This window comes from Leptonychotes weddellii, chromosome 5 (assembly GCF_054177405.1).
Source record: "Leptonychotes weddellii isolate Sample4059 chromosome 5, ASM5417740v2, whole genome shotgun sequence".
Classification (NCBI taxonomy): domain Eukaryota; kingdom Metazoa; phylum Chordata; class Mammalia; order Carnivora; family Phocidae; genus Leptonychotes; species Leptonychotes weddellii.
The window spans coordinates 125,558,429-125,579,149 of record NC_138373.1 but is presented as its reverse complement, the minus strand read 5'-3'; the positions used below and the strand labels follow the sequence as shown (position 1 = coordinate 125,579,149).

The 20,721-nt window shown below is 35.0% G+C and overlaps 1 protein-coding gene across 1 annotated transcript in view; it reads right to left on the bottom strand.

The window, feature by feature from the left end:
* Positions 1 to 3,748: 3,748 nt before the first annotated feature.
* PTPRQ (protein tyrosine phosphatase receptor type Q) overlaps positions 3,749 to 20,721 on the bottom strand; it is a 231,612-nt gene continuing 214,639 nt past the window's right edge. The window contains exons 41-47 of the mRNA XM_081818978.1: positions 19,720 to 19,796; positions 14,746 to 14,880; positions 14,425 to 14,550; positions 13,925 to 14,073; positions 10,155 to 10,290; positions 4,793 to 4,916; positions 3,749 to 4,551 (exon numbers count right to left, since the gene is read on the bottom strand). Coding sequence (XP_081675104.1) covers positions 4,514 to 4,551; positions 4,793 to 4,916; positions 10,155 to 10,290; positions 13,925 to 14,073; positions 14,425 to 14,550; positions 14,746 to 14,880; positions 19,720 to 19,796 — 785 coding nt within the window. The 3' untranslated portion in view covers positions 3,749 to 4,513. The remainder of the gene's footprint in view (positions 4,552 to 4,792; positions 4,917 to 10,154; positions 10,291 to 13,924; positions 14,074 to 14,424; positions 14,551 to 14,745; positions 14,881 to 19,719; positions 19,797 to 20,721) is intronic.

Here is a 20,721-nt window from a genome sequence, read left to right as displayed (position 1 = left end):
CTGGTATACAGATCCTGTACATACTTTTTAAATTTATTCTTAAGCATGTTTATAGATGTTATTGTTAATGGCATTTTTAATTAAATTTTCAGTTGTTCATTGATCATATGTAGAAATAAAATTGATCTTTGTATCTTGATCTTATATCCTGTAACCTTTTTAAAGCTACTTATCATACTTAGCAGCTTTTTAAAAAATAGATTTCTCAAGGATTTCCTCACACATGATTATACCTTCTACTCACATAGACAGTTTTGTTTCTTCCTTTACAAGCCTTATCTCTTTTATTTCTTTTTCTTGCTTATTGTAATGGCTAGGAACACCCGTACAATGTTGAATAGAAGTTGTAAGAGTAGGTATTTTTGCCTTTTTCTTGATCTTAGGGTGAAGGCCTTCAATGTTTCACTATTAAGTATGACATTAGCTCTAGCTTTTTTGTAGTTGCCCTTAATCAGTTTTAGGAGATACTTTCAGGACTTTGAATATGTCATTGCATTGTCTATTGGCTTACATTATTTCTGAATAGAAGCCAGCATATTTTCTTATCTTTGAACCCCTGAATGGGGTCTCTTATTTTCTTTGTTGCCTTTAAAATTTCTATCTTTATCCTCCACTCTCAGTAACTTGATTATGATATGCAGCTCCCACTCTTGCTAAACATGGTCTCTGGCACAGCAATTAAACTTTGATTATATTTACCTGGAATATGGGACTCCGCAGATCTTAAAGGATTTTGTAAGGATTACTTGGGATGATGTAGGGTGCCTGGGTGGCTCAGTTGGTTAAGCGACTGCCTTTGGCTCAGGTCATGATCCTGGAGTCCCTGGATCGAGTCCCGCATTGGGCTCCCTGCTTAGCAGGGAGTTTGCTTCTCCCTCTGACCCTCCCCCCTCTTGTGCTCTCTCTCTCTGTCTCAAATAAATAAATAAAATCTTTAAAAAAAAAAAAAGGATTACTTGGGATAATGTATATAAAAGTATTCTAAAAAGTTTAAAATTTACTACAATGACTTCCTAATCCAAGAATATTTTCAGTGAAAATTAAAATAGAAACATAGTATTGTTAACAGGAGAATAATGAATGTTGTTACCTTGTATTAAGTTACAGTTTTGTTTTCAAATGACTGTATTGCAGACACTGATTCAGAATATCCAGTTGAAACGTCCAAAATCAAAATTTCCTTGACTTGTTTTCCAAATCACATTTTATGTTATTTGTGCACATGTCTATCTATTCATTTTAGTCCTTTAGAAATTCCTTGAGAATGCTCAAATCATTCATGAAAAAAACATCAGTTGTCTTATTTAGCAGAAGTCAATATAACTGCCATAATTTTCAATAAGTGCATGTGAAACATACACAGTGTATGACATACAAATATGGCACCAATACTGAAAGTATAATACAACCTAAAAATGAAATGCATTATGTTACTGATAAACATTACACACTGACCAGTCTGGGTAAAAGATTAACTTTGCAGAGTTCATTGTACTTTTATGAAACACTTTCATATGCACAATCTAATCTATTCCTCAGAACATCTTCATGAGCTGGTAAGTGTAAGACTCCTGCTTCCACATGAAAACTCTATGTATAGTTATTTATGAAGTCATTTAACATGAAATATTACTTGTCCTAAAAAGGCAATCTGTTTTGCCATGATTATGCTTTATAAACTTTTTTCCCCCATATTTTCACTTTCTCAAATCATTCAGTTGAGAATCATTCTGCGTTCCAGGCTTCATCAAAAATTTCATGTGAGTTTTCTGTAAGTTTGCATGAAAATGGACTTGCCACAATAATGTCATGGACTTGTAGGATGCATACTTTGTTGAACTTAAATTCCATTTCTAAAATCTACTGTTTGGTACCAGATGTGGAGAGTGAATCGCCATCTTTTCTATGAAGAGGGCAAGGTTTAATTAGCCTTTTTCAAAAGACTTATTATACATTTCACCTATAAACTGAAAGAAGAAAATTACGCGTTTTAAAGCAGGATGAAAGTAGAGGTGATAGCCACAGCTGCTCTCGTCTCTGGCAAACCATTCTGAGAGGCTCCAGTTTCATTTGGTTCAGATGAAACACATGTTGCTCATTTATTGTACATGTGTTTCAATGTATTTTGACAAATCTGATCTAAAAATGTTACAGATGTTCCTCATTATTCTAATTTGCACTTAGTAGCAATAGATACCGATAGAACGTGTCTATATACCAGCTGTTTCACAATATAATTAAGAGAAAATTTAGCTATCATTAATATATGTGAGTTTCAATTCAATTTTAGGTATAGTTTTGTGATACAGCTAGTGAGCGATACACTTTCAACAGGTGTTCTAATTTTTTTCTGTAAATGAAGACAAAGCTTTTTTTTTAAACAGGTTTCAAATAATTTCAGGTGGACATGAAATTATTCTGATCTTAATGTCTTTTAGAGATTTGCTATTCAATGTATGACCTGAGATCAGGCAGTGGTATTATAACTTGAGTACTTACTAGAAGTGAAGAATCTCAGATCCTACCCTAGATCTATTGAAAGAGTCTGCATTTTAACACAATCCCTAGGTGATCTGTATACACATTAGAGTTTGACTAGCACTGTTTTAGAAGAGGTCTTACATTAAAACTCTATTTTGTACACACATACATGCATACACATATGGGTCAAACCTGCAACTCTATGCTGTACACATCTGTTTATACAGATATTGTAAAGAGTGGGCTGGCCTGTAGATTGAACTGTTTATTTTCTTATTATTTAATACATTAAAAAGTAACCTCACCAGTACTTTCCAAAGGCTGTCTTCCATGAATTAAAAAAAACCCATATTCATAAGTACTGGTGCCACCACACTTTTTCATTGACTGATACATAAAGGAAACTGAAGAGCTTCTACTCCAACTTAAATCTTTTAGAATTCTCATTTTTTACTGTTTTCTGTAACTTTCTATAGAATAAAGTTGGTTGTGTACAATAGTGGATTTTATTATTACACTGCTTTGCCATGAAAAAACAAGAAGCAGGACTGCTTATAAGATTAAAGAATTTAATTTCTTGGGAAATAAATTTGATTTTAAAATATCTTACTACTGATGGTTACCTTGGGAAATGATTGTATGTTAATTAAATATATCATACTCTAGTACTATATTATACGTATATATAATTTACTGCATTATATTATTTAAGGTAATTATCAATTATACCTCAATACGTGATATAAAATAAAATTTATACTTAAAAGGACCTCTGAATCATGCTGCAAAGTAACTCAATTCCTTAAAATTTAATTTTATTGGCCATCACATTTCCTATATGTATATGTCAGCAGAAATAAGCATAAGGTGTAATTCTTATCATAGAAGAAATAGAATAACTGATACTATTTCATTTTATGATCCTTAATTGAAATCTATGACAAAATAATTTTATATAGTTCAAAATTACTTAGTACATTGTCACTATCTAACAAAAAGGAGGTTGAAATATATTAAGAAAAAATCTCTAATTTGCTACAACCTGGTTAATACCTTTTTTGCAGTTCCACCAAATACACACCTCCATGATCTACCTTGGGAGATGAAAAAAGATCCTTTTATGTAATCTATTCAGAAATTTCTGTTGGTAACACAGCAGCATATCATTAGTTTACCAGCTTGCCATACATCATACATTTCTGCCCAAGAGACCTTCCAAAACTATCAATATTAGGTTGCACAGACATCTAATAGACAAATACTCTGATACATTTAACCATGTATTTAATGATACAGCATAGTGGTACAACTTGTCCTGAAAAAGGTACAAATGTAGACAGTACAAAGTACTCTACAGCTTCCTATGAGCAATCGCACTGTTTCATTTTTCTTTTTGTTTTTCAAACTAAAGATCACAAAGCAACTTAAATAGCCCTAAGTGTCCCTGAAGAGCTACTGTGTGTTGTATAAAGGCTGAGTAATCCCGGCAGTGTCAAGGGGTTACTGTTCAGCTGTTGGAGATCACGAGATGATATCTCAGCACTCATAAAACAGAGGATTCAAAACCCAGGGGTGTACACGGAAGTACAGAGCATTAGGACAGTCCTGGAAGTTATCCACAAGGAACGTTAACACCCTGGAGGCCAAAATAACACGACCGAATCAACATTTACAATTCTTGTTCAAGATTCGATCCAATATGTGGGGAAAATTTACCTGGAAACATTCATGCTAATCTAGTGATCATTTTCTATTTGGCTCATTCCAAAAATATGGAAGACTTCAAAAATCTCTGGGATCTCTTTTCTTAAACATTTTCAATGCCTATTTATTCTGTACAAAACAAAATGACTATCCTGAATTAGCTATTTCCTAGAACTATTCCTAAAATGTCAATCCATTTAGTAAGGCACAGTAACAGAAACACAGAGCTTTCTTTAAGGTTGCGCATTTCAATTCAGAAGAGTAAGAGGGAAATTTTGGCCCCTGGGATTTGAAAATATCTTCCAGTTGTAATCTTTGGTCTGGATATTTACATGGTGGTCTCTTCCCATTCAAGCTCAACATCACCTATAACATAAAGTAACATGTCACAAGAGAGAACTGAAATTACCAGTTCAAAAGATTTAAATGTTTCATGGCAAAAATAGAGTGCAGATACAGAGGCTATTACCCTAACCTGGATTAGAGAAGAATAATAAAAATTTGTTATGTGCATTAACCAAGCTTCTAAAACATTTTTATCATGTGGTTATTATTAAATCAATGCTCCTGGTACACTAGTAAATTGGTACACGTTGCCTCTGTTTACCTTCCATGGCATCCAAAGAGTCCATCTTCTGAAGTGCTGAATAGTTAACAAAACAGATAGGCTGATTACTTCCTTTACTTGATAAGAGATCCAGAATGCATTGGTATAAAAAGATATACTGTGCCTAGACACCAAAGAAAGAGTGTTAAATAAATGGGTGGGGTGGATTTTTAAAAATTATTTCAAAAAATTATTTTTCTTATAAAGAGAGCTATACTGTCACAGTGAAAAGTAATGCTAAATTTAAAAATGTTAGATAGCTAAGCGAGAAGCACAGAATTTACCATGTATATAAATGATTTTGTACCATCTCAAACATCAGGTTTTCTAAATTCCTATGGCTTCCTGTAGCTTCAAGTTTTTTTGTTTGTTTGTTTTGTTTTTTTTAATACTTAGCATTGCGAAACCCCATGTTACTTTGTTTTTGCTTGCTGTGATTATAAAAAAGTGGCAAATTAGGTTATTTAAATCTGTTTATGAATTTCCTTTTTCCTGTTAGGTCTAAATGAGTAATTTTCCTTATAAATAGTTATCTTGTTAGAATGATCAGAATGGCTATTGGAATGCAGATGATACATTTGCTTTCACTATCTGTGAGTAAACATATCTATACACCATCAGCACATTTAAAATATGTTCGACAATTCTGTTAATCACCTGACATTTGGCCTACTTAATGTCAAATATCTGGTCTTTATTTGTAAGTACAAGGCAGTTGATCACTGAAATATCCAAACACCCAGGTCCTGGACAAGGACTCCTAACATTTCATCTGAACGTTTAAGCTAAATTCAGTACCATCTAGGTTCTTTAAGTTTTTTCAATATAATTCAATAACCTGTTCGCATTTCTGAGTTTGGACTTTCCCAAAGGTACTTAAGTTTAAGTAATAGAAAATCACCCTCCTTTTTACACAGGAAACATAACTGATGTTAAAGGAACATAATAAAATATTTATACTATATATTACATATTATCATATACATATGTATATTGACAATTGATTTAAATAGGATGTCCTCTAAAGTGACTATCTTCAGAGCTATATATTCATATCTATTGCTACTGTATCTCAAACCCTTTTTGGAACTCCTCTACTGAAACTGGTTTCAGAAACTGTTGGTCATTATTACGAGTATTTATTTCTTCAAGAATTACAAAATGTTTCCACAAACATCTCCTCAGCAGAGTGTCAGTTCTGGGAGGGCAGAACTCTGTCACATTCACTGCTCTTTTCCCATTACCTGTAATAGTGTCTGGCATGTAGTAGTTACATAACAAATGTTTGTTGACTCAGTATCATTTAATTCTCATAAGTAGCCAACCTTTACCATTTAAGGAAGGATTTCATTTGGAGAACATTCAGAAGTCATTAGGGATTAAGTTTTGTCAGTGAGTGGACGATCAAGTTACATGATCCAATTTTGGGAAGAAAGGAAGTGTCGTTATACAGTAATGAAAATCCCGTTGAAATTGCTAGTAAACTACTTCTCAAGGTAATTCTAAAAAAGTGTTTTTCAAATATATGTCACACAATGAATAACATTATTGGCAGAAATATATGGACCCGATATAATTTCTTTAAAAACAATAATCATTTGAATTGATAAGTTTGGGTAGTTTTTACAAATCACATGTGAATTTGAAGTCACATTTGATATGTGAAGCTTCAGACTGTCCTATCTCATTTTCTCCACTGGAAAGAATGATGGGTGCAAACTCTGCCAGCAGGCCAGGCTGGGCTCCACAGGGCAGGACTCTATTTTCCAAGATCCCTCTGTCATGGTGTGTTATTGCCAAAGAGGCAGTGGAGGGCTCAGTTCCAGTTCCTGCCTTAGATAATCACCATACCTTAAGAATGAAACTTGTCTGATGTTTAGCTTCCTCATCCGGGAGATCATAACGCTTATGTTGTGATATTTAAAGAACTTACTATATGTAAAGTGCCTGGCAAAAAACTAGGCAACCCAAGTATATTAGCTTTTTTTTTCTTCTACCCTAAGACTTCACATCAGTAAATTTCTAGGAAAACCAGAGCAGGAAAGGGACTCATCCAGATTAACCCTTATTTGAGGGACTGATAGCAGCTCAGGATGTTATCTCACTGAGGACTATTCTCTCAGAAAGTTCTGGAGGCTGCTATGAACTGTTTTTTGGGAGACAGTGAAAGAGCTCAAAGCTCTCTCCTGGGTCTGGGCTATGTCCCCAGAGCAGCCTTTTAGGGGTAATATATTCTGAGGTTCCCACCTCCCCACCCCTGCCCATGGCTACTGTAGGATGTGCTGAGACAGCATTCTTCATCGAAACTGCAATCATTCCCAAGTGCAACAGAGGAAAATAAGAAACCACTCTTGTGCAAGGCAATACTGGTTTGTAAGGGCTGGAGCCAAGGACTGTGGTCATTTCCCTTTTTATCATCAGAGAGAAAAGATGGTAAAGAGCAAAACTTCTGGAAAGGAAGTCAGGTCAAAGAGAGCTTCTGAGTGCCAGCTTTTCAGCAAGGAGGGAATCCAGCAGAATTCTGTCAGACATTTACTACATGCTGGGCATTGACCGTATGTTTGGTGCTTTAGACAGTTTCTCTTATTTAATGCTGACCATAAGTGTGTGAGAAGTATAACATGGCTATTTTACAAAAGAGAAATAACTCAAAGGGGCTAATTAAACAAGTCACAGAGCCAGCAGTTAATTAAGAAGCTGAGCTGAAATCGTAACTCAATTTCTGACTTCAAAATTCATGCTCTTTCCATTCCCTTACCCAACTGTAACATATTGCTCGGGCTGGTTAAACAAGCACAATGTATGAAGTTTAGAGCATATATTGCGTACTAAATTGTGTGAAATTATTAACAGGCATTCTTGAACACACTCTTTACAAAGTTCAGTTCCGCAAAATTATAGAGAGTGGCAAGATATTTTCAACTTTTATTACCTGAAGAGTGACTCTAGTTTCTAGAAAGAAACAAGACCCTGATCTGGCCCACCCTCTATCCTATCTAAAAGAGCCAACCAATCTTTTTTTTTTTTTTTTTTTAAGATTTTTATTTTTATTTGAGAGAGAGAGAATGAGAGACAGAGAACATGAGAGGGAGGAGGGTCAGAGGGAGAAGCAGACTCCCTGCCGAGCAGGGAGCCCGATGCGGGACTCGATCCCGGGACTCCAGGATCATGACCTGAGCCGAAGGCAGTTGCTTAACCAACTGAGCCACCAAGGCACCCAGAGCCAACCAATCTTGATCAATGTCAAGAACACTGAGCACTTGTGCATATGTGTAATCTAGGGACATGGGAGGAAAATGTTAGCTTTCTGTTTATTCTTATTGTTAACAAAAATAAGAAAGAATTGGGGTGTTAATAATGGTTAACAGTTGGATTGATATGGGAACCCTTATAATTGAGAACAAGCTACCTAATTTGTGGGCCCACTGCAAAATGAAAATGAGTGTTTCCTCCCTCAAAAATTATTAAAGATTTTCAAGACAGTGACAGCAAACACTAAAGTGCAGTGCCCTTTTGAGCATGGGGCCCTGTGACATTGCCCAGGCTGCACATACAGAAGTCAACCCTGGTCACAAGTTATGTTCTATTTCTGAAGTACCCCAAGGGAAGAGTGATACTTCATCCTTTTTTCCCCTTTAGCATATAGGGGAATGCATATGGATTACATTGCCTAGTTTTACCTAACCATCACAAAATTGCAGAGGCTTAAAAAGATTCCTACAAAGAGACCATGGATTGAAGGTAATATTTATCATGTAAGCCCAAATGAATGACAAGGAAACGGCAGGGCTGATGTTCTTTGTGCTTCTAGAATAAATTCATAGCCATCCTATGAGGTAAAAAGAACAATAATGTAAGGAAATCTGACAAAAAGCTAGATCACTTTTTAAAAAATTATAAATAACTTAGAATATATATTTAAAATCACTATTGAAACAGAATTATCCTGTGCTATGTATCACTATCTTAATGATAATATGAAGGCATCACAATTAGTAAGATTTCAAAATACTGCTTATTTGATCTTTATCTCATGTTTTCTATTTCTCATTTTGTATATGTTTTATAATTTACATAATTTTCAATCTACATTTAAAAAATAAATATAGTTATTGGAGTTGAATGCTCAAACATTCTTCCTGAAAGGGTTTGTGCAGTCCACAAAGTTTAGATGTCTCTAGTCTAGAGCAGCATCTTCCTAAGAACATTAATGTTCCCCTACATGGCATTATAGATTCTGGGTCAAAAGAAATTCAAGGATTTCACAATCATGTAATTTTGGGAAATGATGCTCACAAGGGCTCAATATAACTCTCAATGTACACTCGCATAGAGGCTTTAAGAAATTCTAAGATCAGTTTAACTTCTTTTCAAACTTATTTTTAGCAAAGAACCCGTTTTCTCACACCTTTAACAACTCTGATGCTATATGAGTTTTCTAGTAGGTATTGTGGAAAACACTATTACAGCAGATCTATATATTTACTGTGAGAAAACTTCCATTTGAAGAGTATAGAATTATCAATCCAAATATACAGAGAGAAACATCTTACATATTATAGTTAGACACTCTTGGGTTTGAATTTTGGTTCTCAAACATTAATTGTATAATCTCGAAATATCACCTAAATTCTTTGAATGGAACATCTGCTTCTTTATTTGTAAAGCAAAGCCAATAATACCTAGTCTGGTGATTAGTTTTATTGATACTGCTTTACAAACAAAGGATTAAATAAGATAATACATATAAAGGATTATTATAGAAGATGGAACTCACTAGACACTCAATGTAAGGTTTTTAGTCTCATTACCATTATACTATGTGATTTTTTTAATGAAGAAAAATCTCTATATTTTATAAATGTTTTTGCCTTTAAACCAAAACAATGAAACAAAAAACTCCCAGGGAGTTAGTTGATAAGATGCTATGACAATTGTTATTAGTATACAACAGGGATAAATATGGACAAGAGAAATACATAGAACCCCATAACAGTCAATATTTTAAACTTTTCCAAATATAACATACAGCATGTTTATAAAAGAAATTGATTTGATGCATTTCCTGAGCTTCCCACATTTGCCAAACACTAAAGACCTCAATTTCTGAAATACTTTCTATATGCCTATCAGTATAAACGAGCTAGGATGAGCAGTCACTAACAGTGCTGAGGGGGTGACTGTGCCTCGTGGAATGCGCTTCCCAAAACCCTTCCCCTCTAGGAGGTTTATCATGTCGAAAAAGAGGGTGTCTGCTCTGCAAATAAAGTTTCAAGTCCATGCCCAACCAGACTGCTGCCATTGAGAGACTCCCTTGTAGAAATTCCAGAGCTGACATTGCACAAGATGTTAGATATCTTACCAGGTTCTGGACCATGCACATTCTTTCACTTCTCAGTTCTGCTACTAATCCATATATATCCACAAAATCGTGATCATTTATATGTTGTGTTAGGTGGTCCAGAGCAATAAAAACTCCAGTTCTTCCAACTCCAGCACTACAGGAAGAGTAAAATTATATGAATGTTGTTCAGCAGAAGTCTGTTCATGTTGATAGTGATGAAGAAAGTGAACTATGGTAGTAATAAATTCCAAACAGGTCCTTTTCTTATTTGGATGAACTTTTTTTTTTCCAGTGTCTTTAGATTTGTATTGTTACTAGACTGTTTATAGATAGATCAAGATGATTAACATTAGCACTCTATCAAATGTGTGAGGTTTTGTCTTGTTTGTTTGTTTTTTACCAGTTGAACTTTTCCTCTTCTTTCATAATATTATAAGGGGTGTAGTTGGAGAAGTATAGAGAAGAATTTTAAAATAACTGTTGAAAATTCTTGGGGCGTCTGGGTGGCTCAGTCAGTTAAGTGTCTGTCTTTGGCTCAGGTCATGATCCCAGGGTCCTGGTTCCCTGCTCCCCAGGGAGTCTGCTTGTCCCTCTCCCTCTGCCCCTCCCCCAGCTCATGTTTTCTCTCGCTCGCTCTCTCTCAAATAAATAAAGTCTTTTTAAAAATTGTTGAGAATTCTTAACACCAGAAACTTTGTACTGAACATATTTTTGATTACCGATAGAAATGCTAAACATTAAAAACATCCACTATTTAGCCCTATAGCATTTTCTCTGTATTTATTGGCAATCTTTCATGTGTTCTTTTCACTTTCTTTTTAGATTTTTTTTTTTTTACTTCTTATAGATAATAAAATTGAAAAGCTATTTCCTTTTAAGAAATTAGTTTAATACCCAGGGACAGGTATGTGTTCCATAGAAACTGTGAATTGATAAACTTGACAAGATTTATGCAGAAATTCCCATTAGAAGGACAAGAATCTTGGTATTTGAATGGTTAACCTAGGAAGTAAATATAAAAAGAACAACAAAAGACATGTGGAAGGTCACTTAGTCTTACAAATGTTACTTTGAACAACATAAAAGTGCCATTTTTGTAGGTAAGAAATATCTTAGCAATATCCCGTGGTTCAACCATATAAGAAAGAATGAGCATTACAAAATAAATTCGATTTTGGCAACACATATACACATATGTTGAACAGTGTAATCTGTCATGACATCAGCCAATATACCTTGAGTGTCAGACCCTGTCCTAGGCATCTGGGGTACATCTGTGAACAACAATACAAGGTCCCTGCACTTATGGAGCTTACTCTCTAGAGGACAGAGAAGGACAGTACACAACTAAGCAAACATGCATAGAATGTGCCCGGCAGTAATAAGTGCTATGAAGAAAGATAAATCAGGTTAGGGAGAAGGCATCTCTGATTATGTAATATTTGAAAAGAAACTTGCATGAGGGAGCACACAGTGTGGGTATTTGGGGGGGGATGCACTGCAGCCCGAGGGAGTTGGGGGGGAGAAGAGATTTGTTCTGTGTGTTTGAAGAAGAGCCAGGAGCCCAGGGTGGGGAGAGTGCAGTGGGGAGGTAAGAGGGGCAAGACATCAGAGTGTGTGATGCATGGCTGCCCTGGAATGTGAGAGGAAGAGCAGAGTCAAGGATGTCTCCAGGGTTTGGGCGCCACACAGAAGGGATCTGCCCTTTACCAAGATGGGGGATGAGAAGGAGGAGTGAGTTTGGAGATTGAATCAAGCGTTCTGTTTTAGACACATCAAATTTTCAGAGTTTTGTGGTCACTCAGGTTGTCACATCGAATTGGCAGTTAAATGTATGTCTGAGTTGAGGTGAGAAGTTGGAGTTAGAGATAAACATTTAGTAGACAGTTTTCAATGATACTGAAAGGGAATTATTAATATGAACATACTTTTTTCTGAACTCTTTTATCCATTTCAATCACAAAGAAGGAGATTCCCTCTCTTTTTTATTATGGATTAAAGTATAGTTGACACACAATGTGACATTAGTTTCAGGTGCACAACATAGTGATTTAATAAGTTTACACGTTATGCTGTTTACTACAGTGTAGCTACTCTCTGCTCTCTGCTCTGTTTGAGGCTACAGGGCTAATATTAGGTACTTTTCTAACAGACTTTAATATCAGTGGCAGTGTACATACAAGATACAGAGAAGCTGAAGGCAGCTACTTTCCATTAGAGGTTTGAATCATCAATGACCCAGCTTAAAAGCAATCACCGACTTTAGAAGCAAACTATTACTCTATTTACACTATGTACTATTCTGTTGAAAATGTTATGTAGAGGGAGGGGGAAATGGAATTGGGAGGGTAAAAATGACACTTTTATCTTTTGTTCTTTATGCTTTTTAAATCTAAGCACTATTTAGATATTTTATAATGAGCAAGCATTTATGTATTACCCTTATAATTTAAAAAAAAATCCACAATATTCCCAGAAAATATATAATCGTTTAAATTACATAGTGAATTTTTTCCTCTAAATAAGAGTAAAAATTTGGATGGATTGATATTTTCTTGCATCGTTAACCACATTAATTATAGTATATACCTGTTAGAAAAATTATCAATTAATTATTGGAATTATTATAATTAATAATGTATTAATTATTAATGTGACTAAGATACTGTTACTTAAATTTTTTTATTGCAGTACAGGATACATAACATAAAATTTACCATTTTAAGCACTCTTAAGTACACAACTCAGTTGGTGTTAAGCACATTCACAATGCTGTGTAACTGTCACCACCATCCATTTCTAGAACTTCTTCATCATCCCAAACAGACGTTCTCATTAAACAACAAATTAGACAATGTACCCATTAAATAATAACCACCCTTCTCTCTCTCCCTTGAGTCCCTGGCAACCACAATTCTACTTTCCGTCTCTATGAATTTACCCATTCTAGTATCTCATGTAAGCAAAATCATAACATAGTGTATTATTACCTACTTTTTTCTCTAATTTACAAACTAATTGTTGAAGAGACTCAGGTTGAGACTTACTTAGATTTATTATGTTAGAAAACAATCAAATCCATCTGTCCAGAAAAAACTCTGAATTCTAAACAACCTTGAGTTTTATTTCTTAGAGTGTTAAATACCAATGAAAATAAAGCGGAGAAAAACTTCTTAGCCATGTTCAAAGAGCTAGTCAAAGGAAGACGTGTGTTAGCTGAAGTTTGTAAAAAATTGTTGTCGTACTTGGGTTGGTCACTTAATTTGATCTTTATTATAAAGTTCATTTTCTTTTATTCTTTACAACACAAATCTAAAAATTTGCTTTTACAAAAAAAATTTAAATTATGGTAGTAGACTAATGCCAATTGTAATAATAAAGGATCAGATGTTTGTTTGTAAAATTCTTAAAATCCTACACACACACACACACACACACACACACCTATCAATGAAGGGCTACAGTTAAAAAAAAAAAAAAATTAAAGACTTTCCTCTGAGAGGGCATAATCCAGTCAAGAGTTGAGGAAGATTCCCTTACCAATAAGATACTTTCCCTTGCTTTAAGACACCTTCACTACTCATTTTATTTTTGCCATCTAACCTCTTATAAAACTAAAATTTGTTCCATTATAACCAGTAAAACATCTGAAAACTGGGAGTTGGAATGAAGCTACATTAACATCCTGCCAGAAAATAATCAATGGTATCATGATAATAAAAAGACCACACTGACTTTAAAGACCATTTCTAGTGTTTCATATAAGGTTCTGAAAGTATCTTCCTTACCTGCAGTGAACAATCATGGGTGTGTTGTCATGTGCTCTGCTTGCTCGAACCAATTTTACAAAGTGAACTAGAGGGGCACTGTTTTCCGGGACCCCATGCTCAGGCCAAGCAGTAAAGTTACACTGTCGAACAGTCATGTAATCTCCATGCTAGGTAACGTGACAGATGAAAGAAGCATGATACGATTATTAAAGTACCACAATGAAGGTGTAAGGCAGCTGATGTCCTATCTTTTGAAGGTGCTCTTTTAAAAATAACTATTTACCAAACAGAAGAAACTATGTGTTTCATGATTTCCTGCAAGATAGATCTTCTATTATAGCTACAATAAAGCAAATTGCCTTCCGGTATGAATGGAAACAATAAAAAAGCTTGCAAACAGATGATACCACAGAGTGTTTATATTGCTGCAAGGGACAGTTCTAGAAATTAATTTTACTTTTAGACATTTAGAGCATTCATATTTACTATTGTGTTCCCCTCCCTTGCCTTTTTTTTACCCTTTCAATTTTCAGATCCCTGATGGTCCAATCTATTTGAACATCCTCCATTAGCTTCGTAATCACTATATCTCCAAAGACGGTAACTGGTTTGTTGTCCTCTGGCCAATACTGATGGCATCTGATCTGTATTCAGAGAAAATCACCAGTCGTAAGAACCATTGTTATATTGATCTATATATCACAGTTATTGCTACGAAGTTAAAACTGCCTTATAGATGTCCAAATTATTGATGACTCACAGTATTAGCTGAAATTGTCACACATATATTAAGACAACTGTAAAATAACATCTTGTGAAAAGATTTTCCGATAACTTACCCGCCCTTTTTCAAAACACTGCGTTAGCATTACTAATGTTTTTGCTCTGGTTTCCCACACCATTCTCCAAAAATCCCCAACAGTTCCTGGTAATGGACCTTGAGTGGCAATAAATTCGTTTGGACATAAGTAGCCCTAAAAGGATATAATTGCAACATTAAATCAACATTTACATATACAGTGTTTTTTAGTTTTTGAGCAACAGATAAAAATATACTAGTTATAAAATATATAATAGAATGTGGAATTCACCCACAATCTCACTATCCAGAATGAAGTACCATTAATATTTTGGTGATTTCTTTCAGTATTAAAATATGTACATTCCTCCATTGAAATAATATTTATGAGTTTCTACTGTGTGCCAGGCACTGTCCTAGGGATTGGGGATTCATCACTGACAAAAGACACTAAAATTCCCACTTATTTATTTTATATTCTTTATATTTATATAAATGAATATATTGATATTTACTTTATATTTTTTATTTATTATATAATAGGAGAGATAGACATTAAGTCCATTAAGTCTGTTAAATAAGCAAGTTACATAGAACTTTTAAAAGTGGTAAGTGCTATGAGAGAGGGCTTTAGAAAATAGGATGTTCAGAAAAGAGTCACTGGTGATATCTTAGGAAAGACTTGAAGAAGTAAGGGAGTAAGCTCTGCAGGATTTGGGGGCAAGTGTTCCTGGTAGAAAGTCAAGTGTAACAACATTAAAGGAAAAATGTGTCTAGAATTTTCTATGAACACCAAATGGCTATAGTGGAGTAAACGAGGAGGGGACAGTTATAGAAGATGACATAAGAATGAACAGAGGAGGGAGGGTAAGGGTGCTTTAGGTCCTAAGAGGTAATTGCCAGATTTTGGTTTTTACTTGGGATGATCTAGAAACCTGTTGAAAGGTTTTGAACATATAGAGTGTATGGTTTAACAGTTTTGCTCTGATTTCTATAAGAAGACCAGCCTTTTAACCAGGGTTAAAAGGTGCAAGGAGGAGAACAGCTAGAAGATTTTTGCAATAATCCAACCAAGGGGGTAGTTTGGGTGATAACAGGGGGATGGTGAGAAGTGACAGGATCTGGATATATTTTGAAGACAGAGTCAATAGAATTTGTTGATGCATTGGATATTGGGTATAAGAATCAGTAAAAATTTCAAAGGAAGATTGGAAAGACTTTGGGATATGCAGGTTTGAAGGGAAAATTAGGAATTCATTATGGCCCTATTAAACTTGAAATCCAAGTGGGAATATCGTGAAGGCAATTGGGTATATGAGTTTGGAATTCAGGAACAAATCCAAACTGGAAACATAAATTTGAAAGTAATCATCACACAGATCTCAGTTAAAACACAAGAATGGATGAAATTATCAAGGAAATTAATTTGGAAAGAATTAGTAAATTCAAGGATTGGGCTCTAGATAATTCAAGTGTTTGGTCGTGGAGGAGAAAACAGAAAACCAATGGCACTGAGATGAAAGAGTCAAAGCTGTAGATGGAAAACTGAGAGAATGATGTCCTGGAGGCAAAATGAAGAAAGTGTTTCAAGGATGAAGACAATTAACAGGAATCAATTTATAAAATGTTTCTCCTGGTCATCTCCCTTTCTCAGGGACTAAATGTCCTTTGGTACTATAATATTCATCAATGTGGGAACAATTCTGATATTTCTGATGCTATTACAGCTCATTTGCATCATGGCCTTTAATCTTTAATTTTTTTTTTTAATTTAAAGATTTTATTTATTTATTTGACAGAGAGAGACACAGCAAGAGAGGGAACACAAGCAGGGGGAGTGGGAAAGGGAGAAGCAGGCTTCCGGCCAAGCAGGGAGGCCAATGCAGGGCTCGATCCCAGGACCCTGGGGCCATGATCTGAGCCGAAAGCAGAAGCTTAACGACTGAGCCACCCAGGCACCCCTAATCTTTAATTTTTAATTATGGTAAAAATCTCTCAGGTTAAAGTAATTTCAGGCATCTCAAGTAGAGATAATTATGAGGGTTTGGTGTCTTTCTCTTGTCTCATTTACATAATGTTTTTATTGTTAATTCTCTTGAAAACCTTTCTAAACTCATTTGTAAAGTTAGTGGCTGTTTATAAGGATGCAGTATCTCTTTCTCTCCCTACCTCTCTCCCACAGTCCATCCATCATCAAAATGTTCCAAGCTCCCTGTGAGTCCTAGCTACGGGAGCACAATTCACAAGGACAGCCAAAGGCAGAGAGATAAAGATGTATTAATCTAGTTGCAGACCCTGGCCTGGAGTTTCCCAATCTTAAAGGAGATCTCACAGATGTACTTAAAGTATATCACTTTTCCCTTTTCCTTTCCCCAGACTTGAGTTCTTTGGCTTTTCCATCTGAAGACTAGTTATTTTGTTTTCTTCCCTACCTCCCATTATAGTTGTCCTCCCTTCTTCCTCTAGCACCCTGAGATGTTCCATTTGTAGATGGCCTCTCTCTTTTGCTCCTGGAACAAGTGTTCATGAACTTTCAGATGGAGGTGCCATGGAACAAAACTGGGAAGGCAGAGGGAATTGATGCATCAGACTTTTCTTTCTGAGAAGCCTTCACTCTTCTGAGGGAAGACTGCCTGAATTTGGGGATGGCGAAGTGAGGGCCACTATGGTATCATGGCTTTCCTATTCCCATCTGTTCCTGGCATTCCAATCCAAGGAGATTTACCCAAGAGCTAAGAGCAACACTATACTTCCATTCCAAATCTGAAATCTGCCTTAACGTAGAGTGCTTTCCATCTGGGCCTGCTTAGCATGCAGCTCAGTAATGATTATGCATATCATTACATACGGGTCATAGTGACTCTGTTGTAAGATTTATTGTATTACAACATCACTTGATTATAGCAGGCTATATATATTCAGAATTCTTAGTTTATTGCTCATCCGGCATTATCATCTTCTTATGGCTGTTTCCTGATAACCTATAGTATTTAGAGGGAGCACTGGGTATTCATGAATATTCCTTTGTTTATGTAAATCTATGTGGTTTAGTTACACCTACTAAAACTGTCGGTTTCCTTTATAATCATATTCATACCCTATACTGTCACCCTATATCTAACTGAACATTAGAGAATGTGAGTTGTTCTTTTGTACCTACTTATTAGTGAATAAAAATGGTACAAATCAATAGATCACTTATACAACCATTTGCCCTTGCACTGTTCTATAGTATCACAAAACATATGATCATTAGCACATTGATTAAATTTAAATGCATATATGCATCATTCTGTAAATCAAAGTAAAACTTCAACATGCTACAGAGTTTAGGCTGCAATGAAAATTAGTAAGCACAAGATTTCACCAAAATCGCTAGAGAAGAATTAAGTTTTCAAGGGAATCAATCATTTGATAAGTGACTAAAACATGTCACCACAATAGAAAATGTGTGTGGTTTTTCAAAATGGATTTAAAGTTCTTGCATAAAAATAGGCTGGAATTCAAAGGATGCTTTAACTTCTCCAAACCCTCCCTCATTTCCCCTATTAAGAAATCTTAAATTCTCCCTTGACATATCCCTTTCACAGTAAGACCCACTATATGATTGCAATTTTGGAGTCATTATCAACCAATATAGAATTTAGAAAGAAATGTTCCCCCTTAACAGGGGTCTCAAGGAAATGGGACACAGAACAAGTTACATTAATGGGGAAAGGATGGGGCATCACAGAAGCAGAGTCCCAGTGGAACCAAAGGGCAGGCCTGGGAGTGATGACCTACGAATAAGAAAAGAATATAAGGCTGTGGACACTAGAGGAAACCCTCAAGTGTCTATAGGGTCACCATGATAAGGATGGCTAACTTTGCTATATGTTAGAATTGAAGTCAGTGGGTGAAAATATAAGGGAGCACATCTTGTTTTTAAGAAAACAATTGTAGGGCGCCTGGGTGGCTCAGTTGGTTAAGCGACTGCCTTCGGCTCAGGTCATGATCCTGGAGTCCCGGGATCGAGTCCCGCATCGGGCTCCCTGCTCAGCAGGGAGCCTGCTTCTCCCTCTGACCCTCCTCCCTCTCATGCTCTCTGTCTCTCATTCTCTCTGTCTCAAACAAATAAAATCTTTTAAAATAAATAAATAAATAAATAAATAAGAAAACAATTGTATATTGGAGTTATTCAGAGATAGAATCATCTGCCTTAGGAGGAAGTAGGTGAAACAATGCCAAGAGAGGCTAACATCTAATTATCAGGATTTTTTCAGAAATAGTTTCGAGGTGAATGGTTGAATTTAATGACTGCAAGGGCAAGGGCAATTCCATGTGTCAACCTCAGTGCAAATCGTGGATGCATTTCAAGTTTCTATGTACCTGTGATAGAGATGAGCATTGAGAGGGTAAGAGAGCCATATGGAAGGAGAGGGAGAGAGAGAAATCCCTAAAACACTTTGGTTTCATTCGATTTTTAATCTAATGCAACAAGCATTTATTATCTATAATGTGCCAGTACGTTAGGCATGTCACAATTCATCCCGCGTTGGTTCATTTACAGTTTTTGAGCAGCTACAATGGAGTGCACATTCTACAGGTAACTGAGGATCAAAGAAGAACATGACATCATAGTCTCCTTCAAGGACTGAAAATCTAGATGGCAGGAAGAGAATAAAATTTTTATATTGTATGGACATAACTATTTGTCTTTTTCTTTGTAAGAGAGATTGACAGACATTGTCGTTGTGTACAAAGAATGTATATAGTGGAAAGGCCTGGGAATATGAAGCTTGAAGTTATATATCTTTCATTTATTAGTGAAATGATTGTTGGTAAATTGTAATCTCTATCAGGAGCCCCCATTTCCCCATCTATAAAATGGAGGTACCTAGTGTTGTTGTAAGGAATTGGCACATAAAATCCATAGAGTTTATAACAAATTTCTGATTTAAAATATTTGGAAGAGTAATATAATTGAAGTATTTATGTTTATAAGAATATAAAACATAAAAATACAGCAACTTACAGAAACATAGCTGGCATTAATATAATCCGATCCTGGAATACTAGCATCAGCTACCAGCTTCACTCTATTATTATTATCTAGAGGAAAATATAAGACAGTAATGCTAATTCATTATTTAAATTGCTACTGCTTGATTTTACTATAAAAGTAATACAAAGAAATTCATGATGTAATATTGAACATTACAGATGGTCGTAAAATTAAAGTAGAAGTTCCCTCTTATCCCATATTTCCATTACCCAGAGACAATGACTATTAATATGTTCTTGTATATATTTCTAGAATCTTCTATACAATTTCATAAAAATTAACCACAAATGGAGTGATATACATTCTTTTCTGCAATATTTTTCATTTACCTGTATCTTTCCATATATAATCATAACAAAAATGTCTAGTTCATTATTTTAAACAGCCATATAGTATTTCATTGTTTGAATAAAACATACTAATTTAACTCTTATGATGATTTCAATTCACCTCATTTTGTTATTGTGAAATGATAAATAAATATAACTAAACTTTTTGCATATATGTTGTAGTGTATTTGTAGAATACATTACCAGCAGTAAAATTCCCAAATCCTGTCATACATTTCAAATTTTGAAAGATACTGCCAAATTGTTCTCTAATTATATCAATTCATACTCTGAACAAAAGTGTTTGAAAAGTGTTTGAACAATTCTGTTTCCTCTTACTTTCACAACCACAAGCTATTGTTAAACATTTTAGTTCATGATATTTTGATAGATACAAATTGATGTCTCATAATATTTATTTTTATTTCCTTAAATATGAAAGCAATTCAACTGAGCTTCTTTGCTTGTGTATTGGCCTTTTTATTTATTTTTTATTTTTTATTTTTGTAGTTTTTAATTTTATTATATTATGTTAGTCACCATACAATACATCATTAGTTTTTGATGTAGTGATCCACGATCCATTGTTTTCGTATAACACCCAGTGCTCCATGCAGTACGTGCCCTCCTTAATACCCATCAC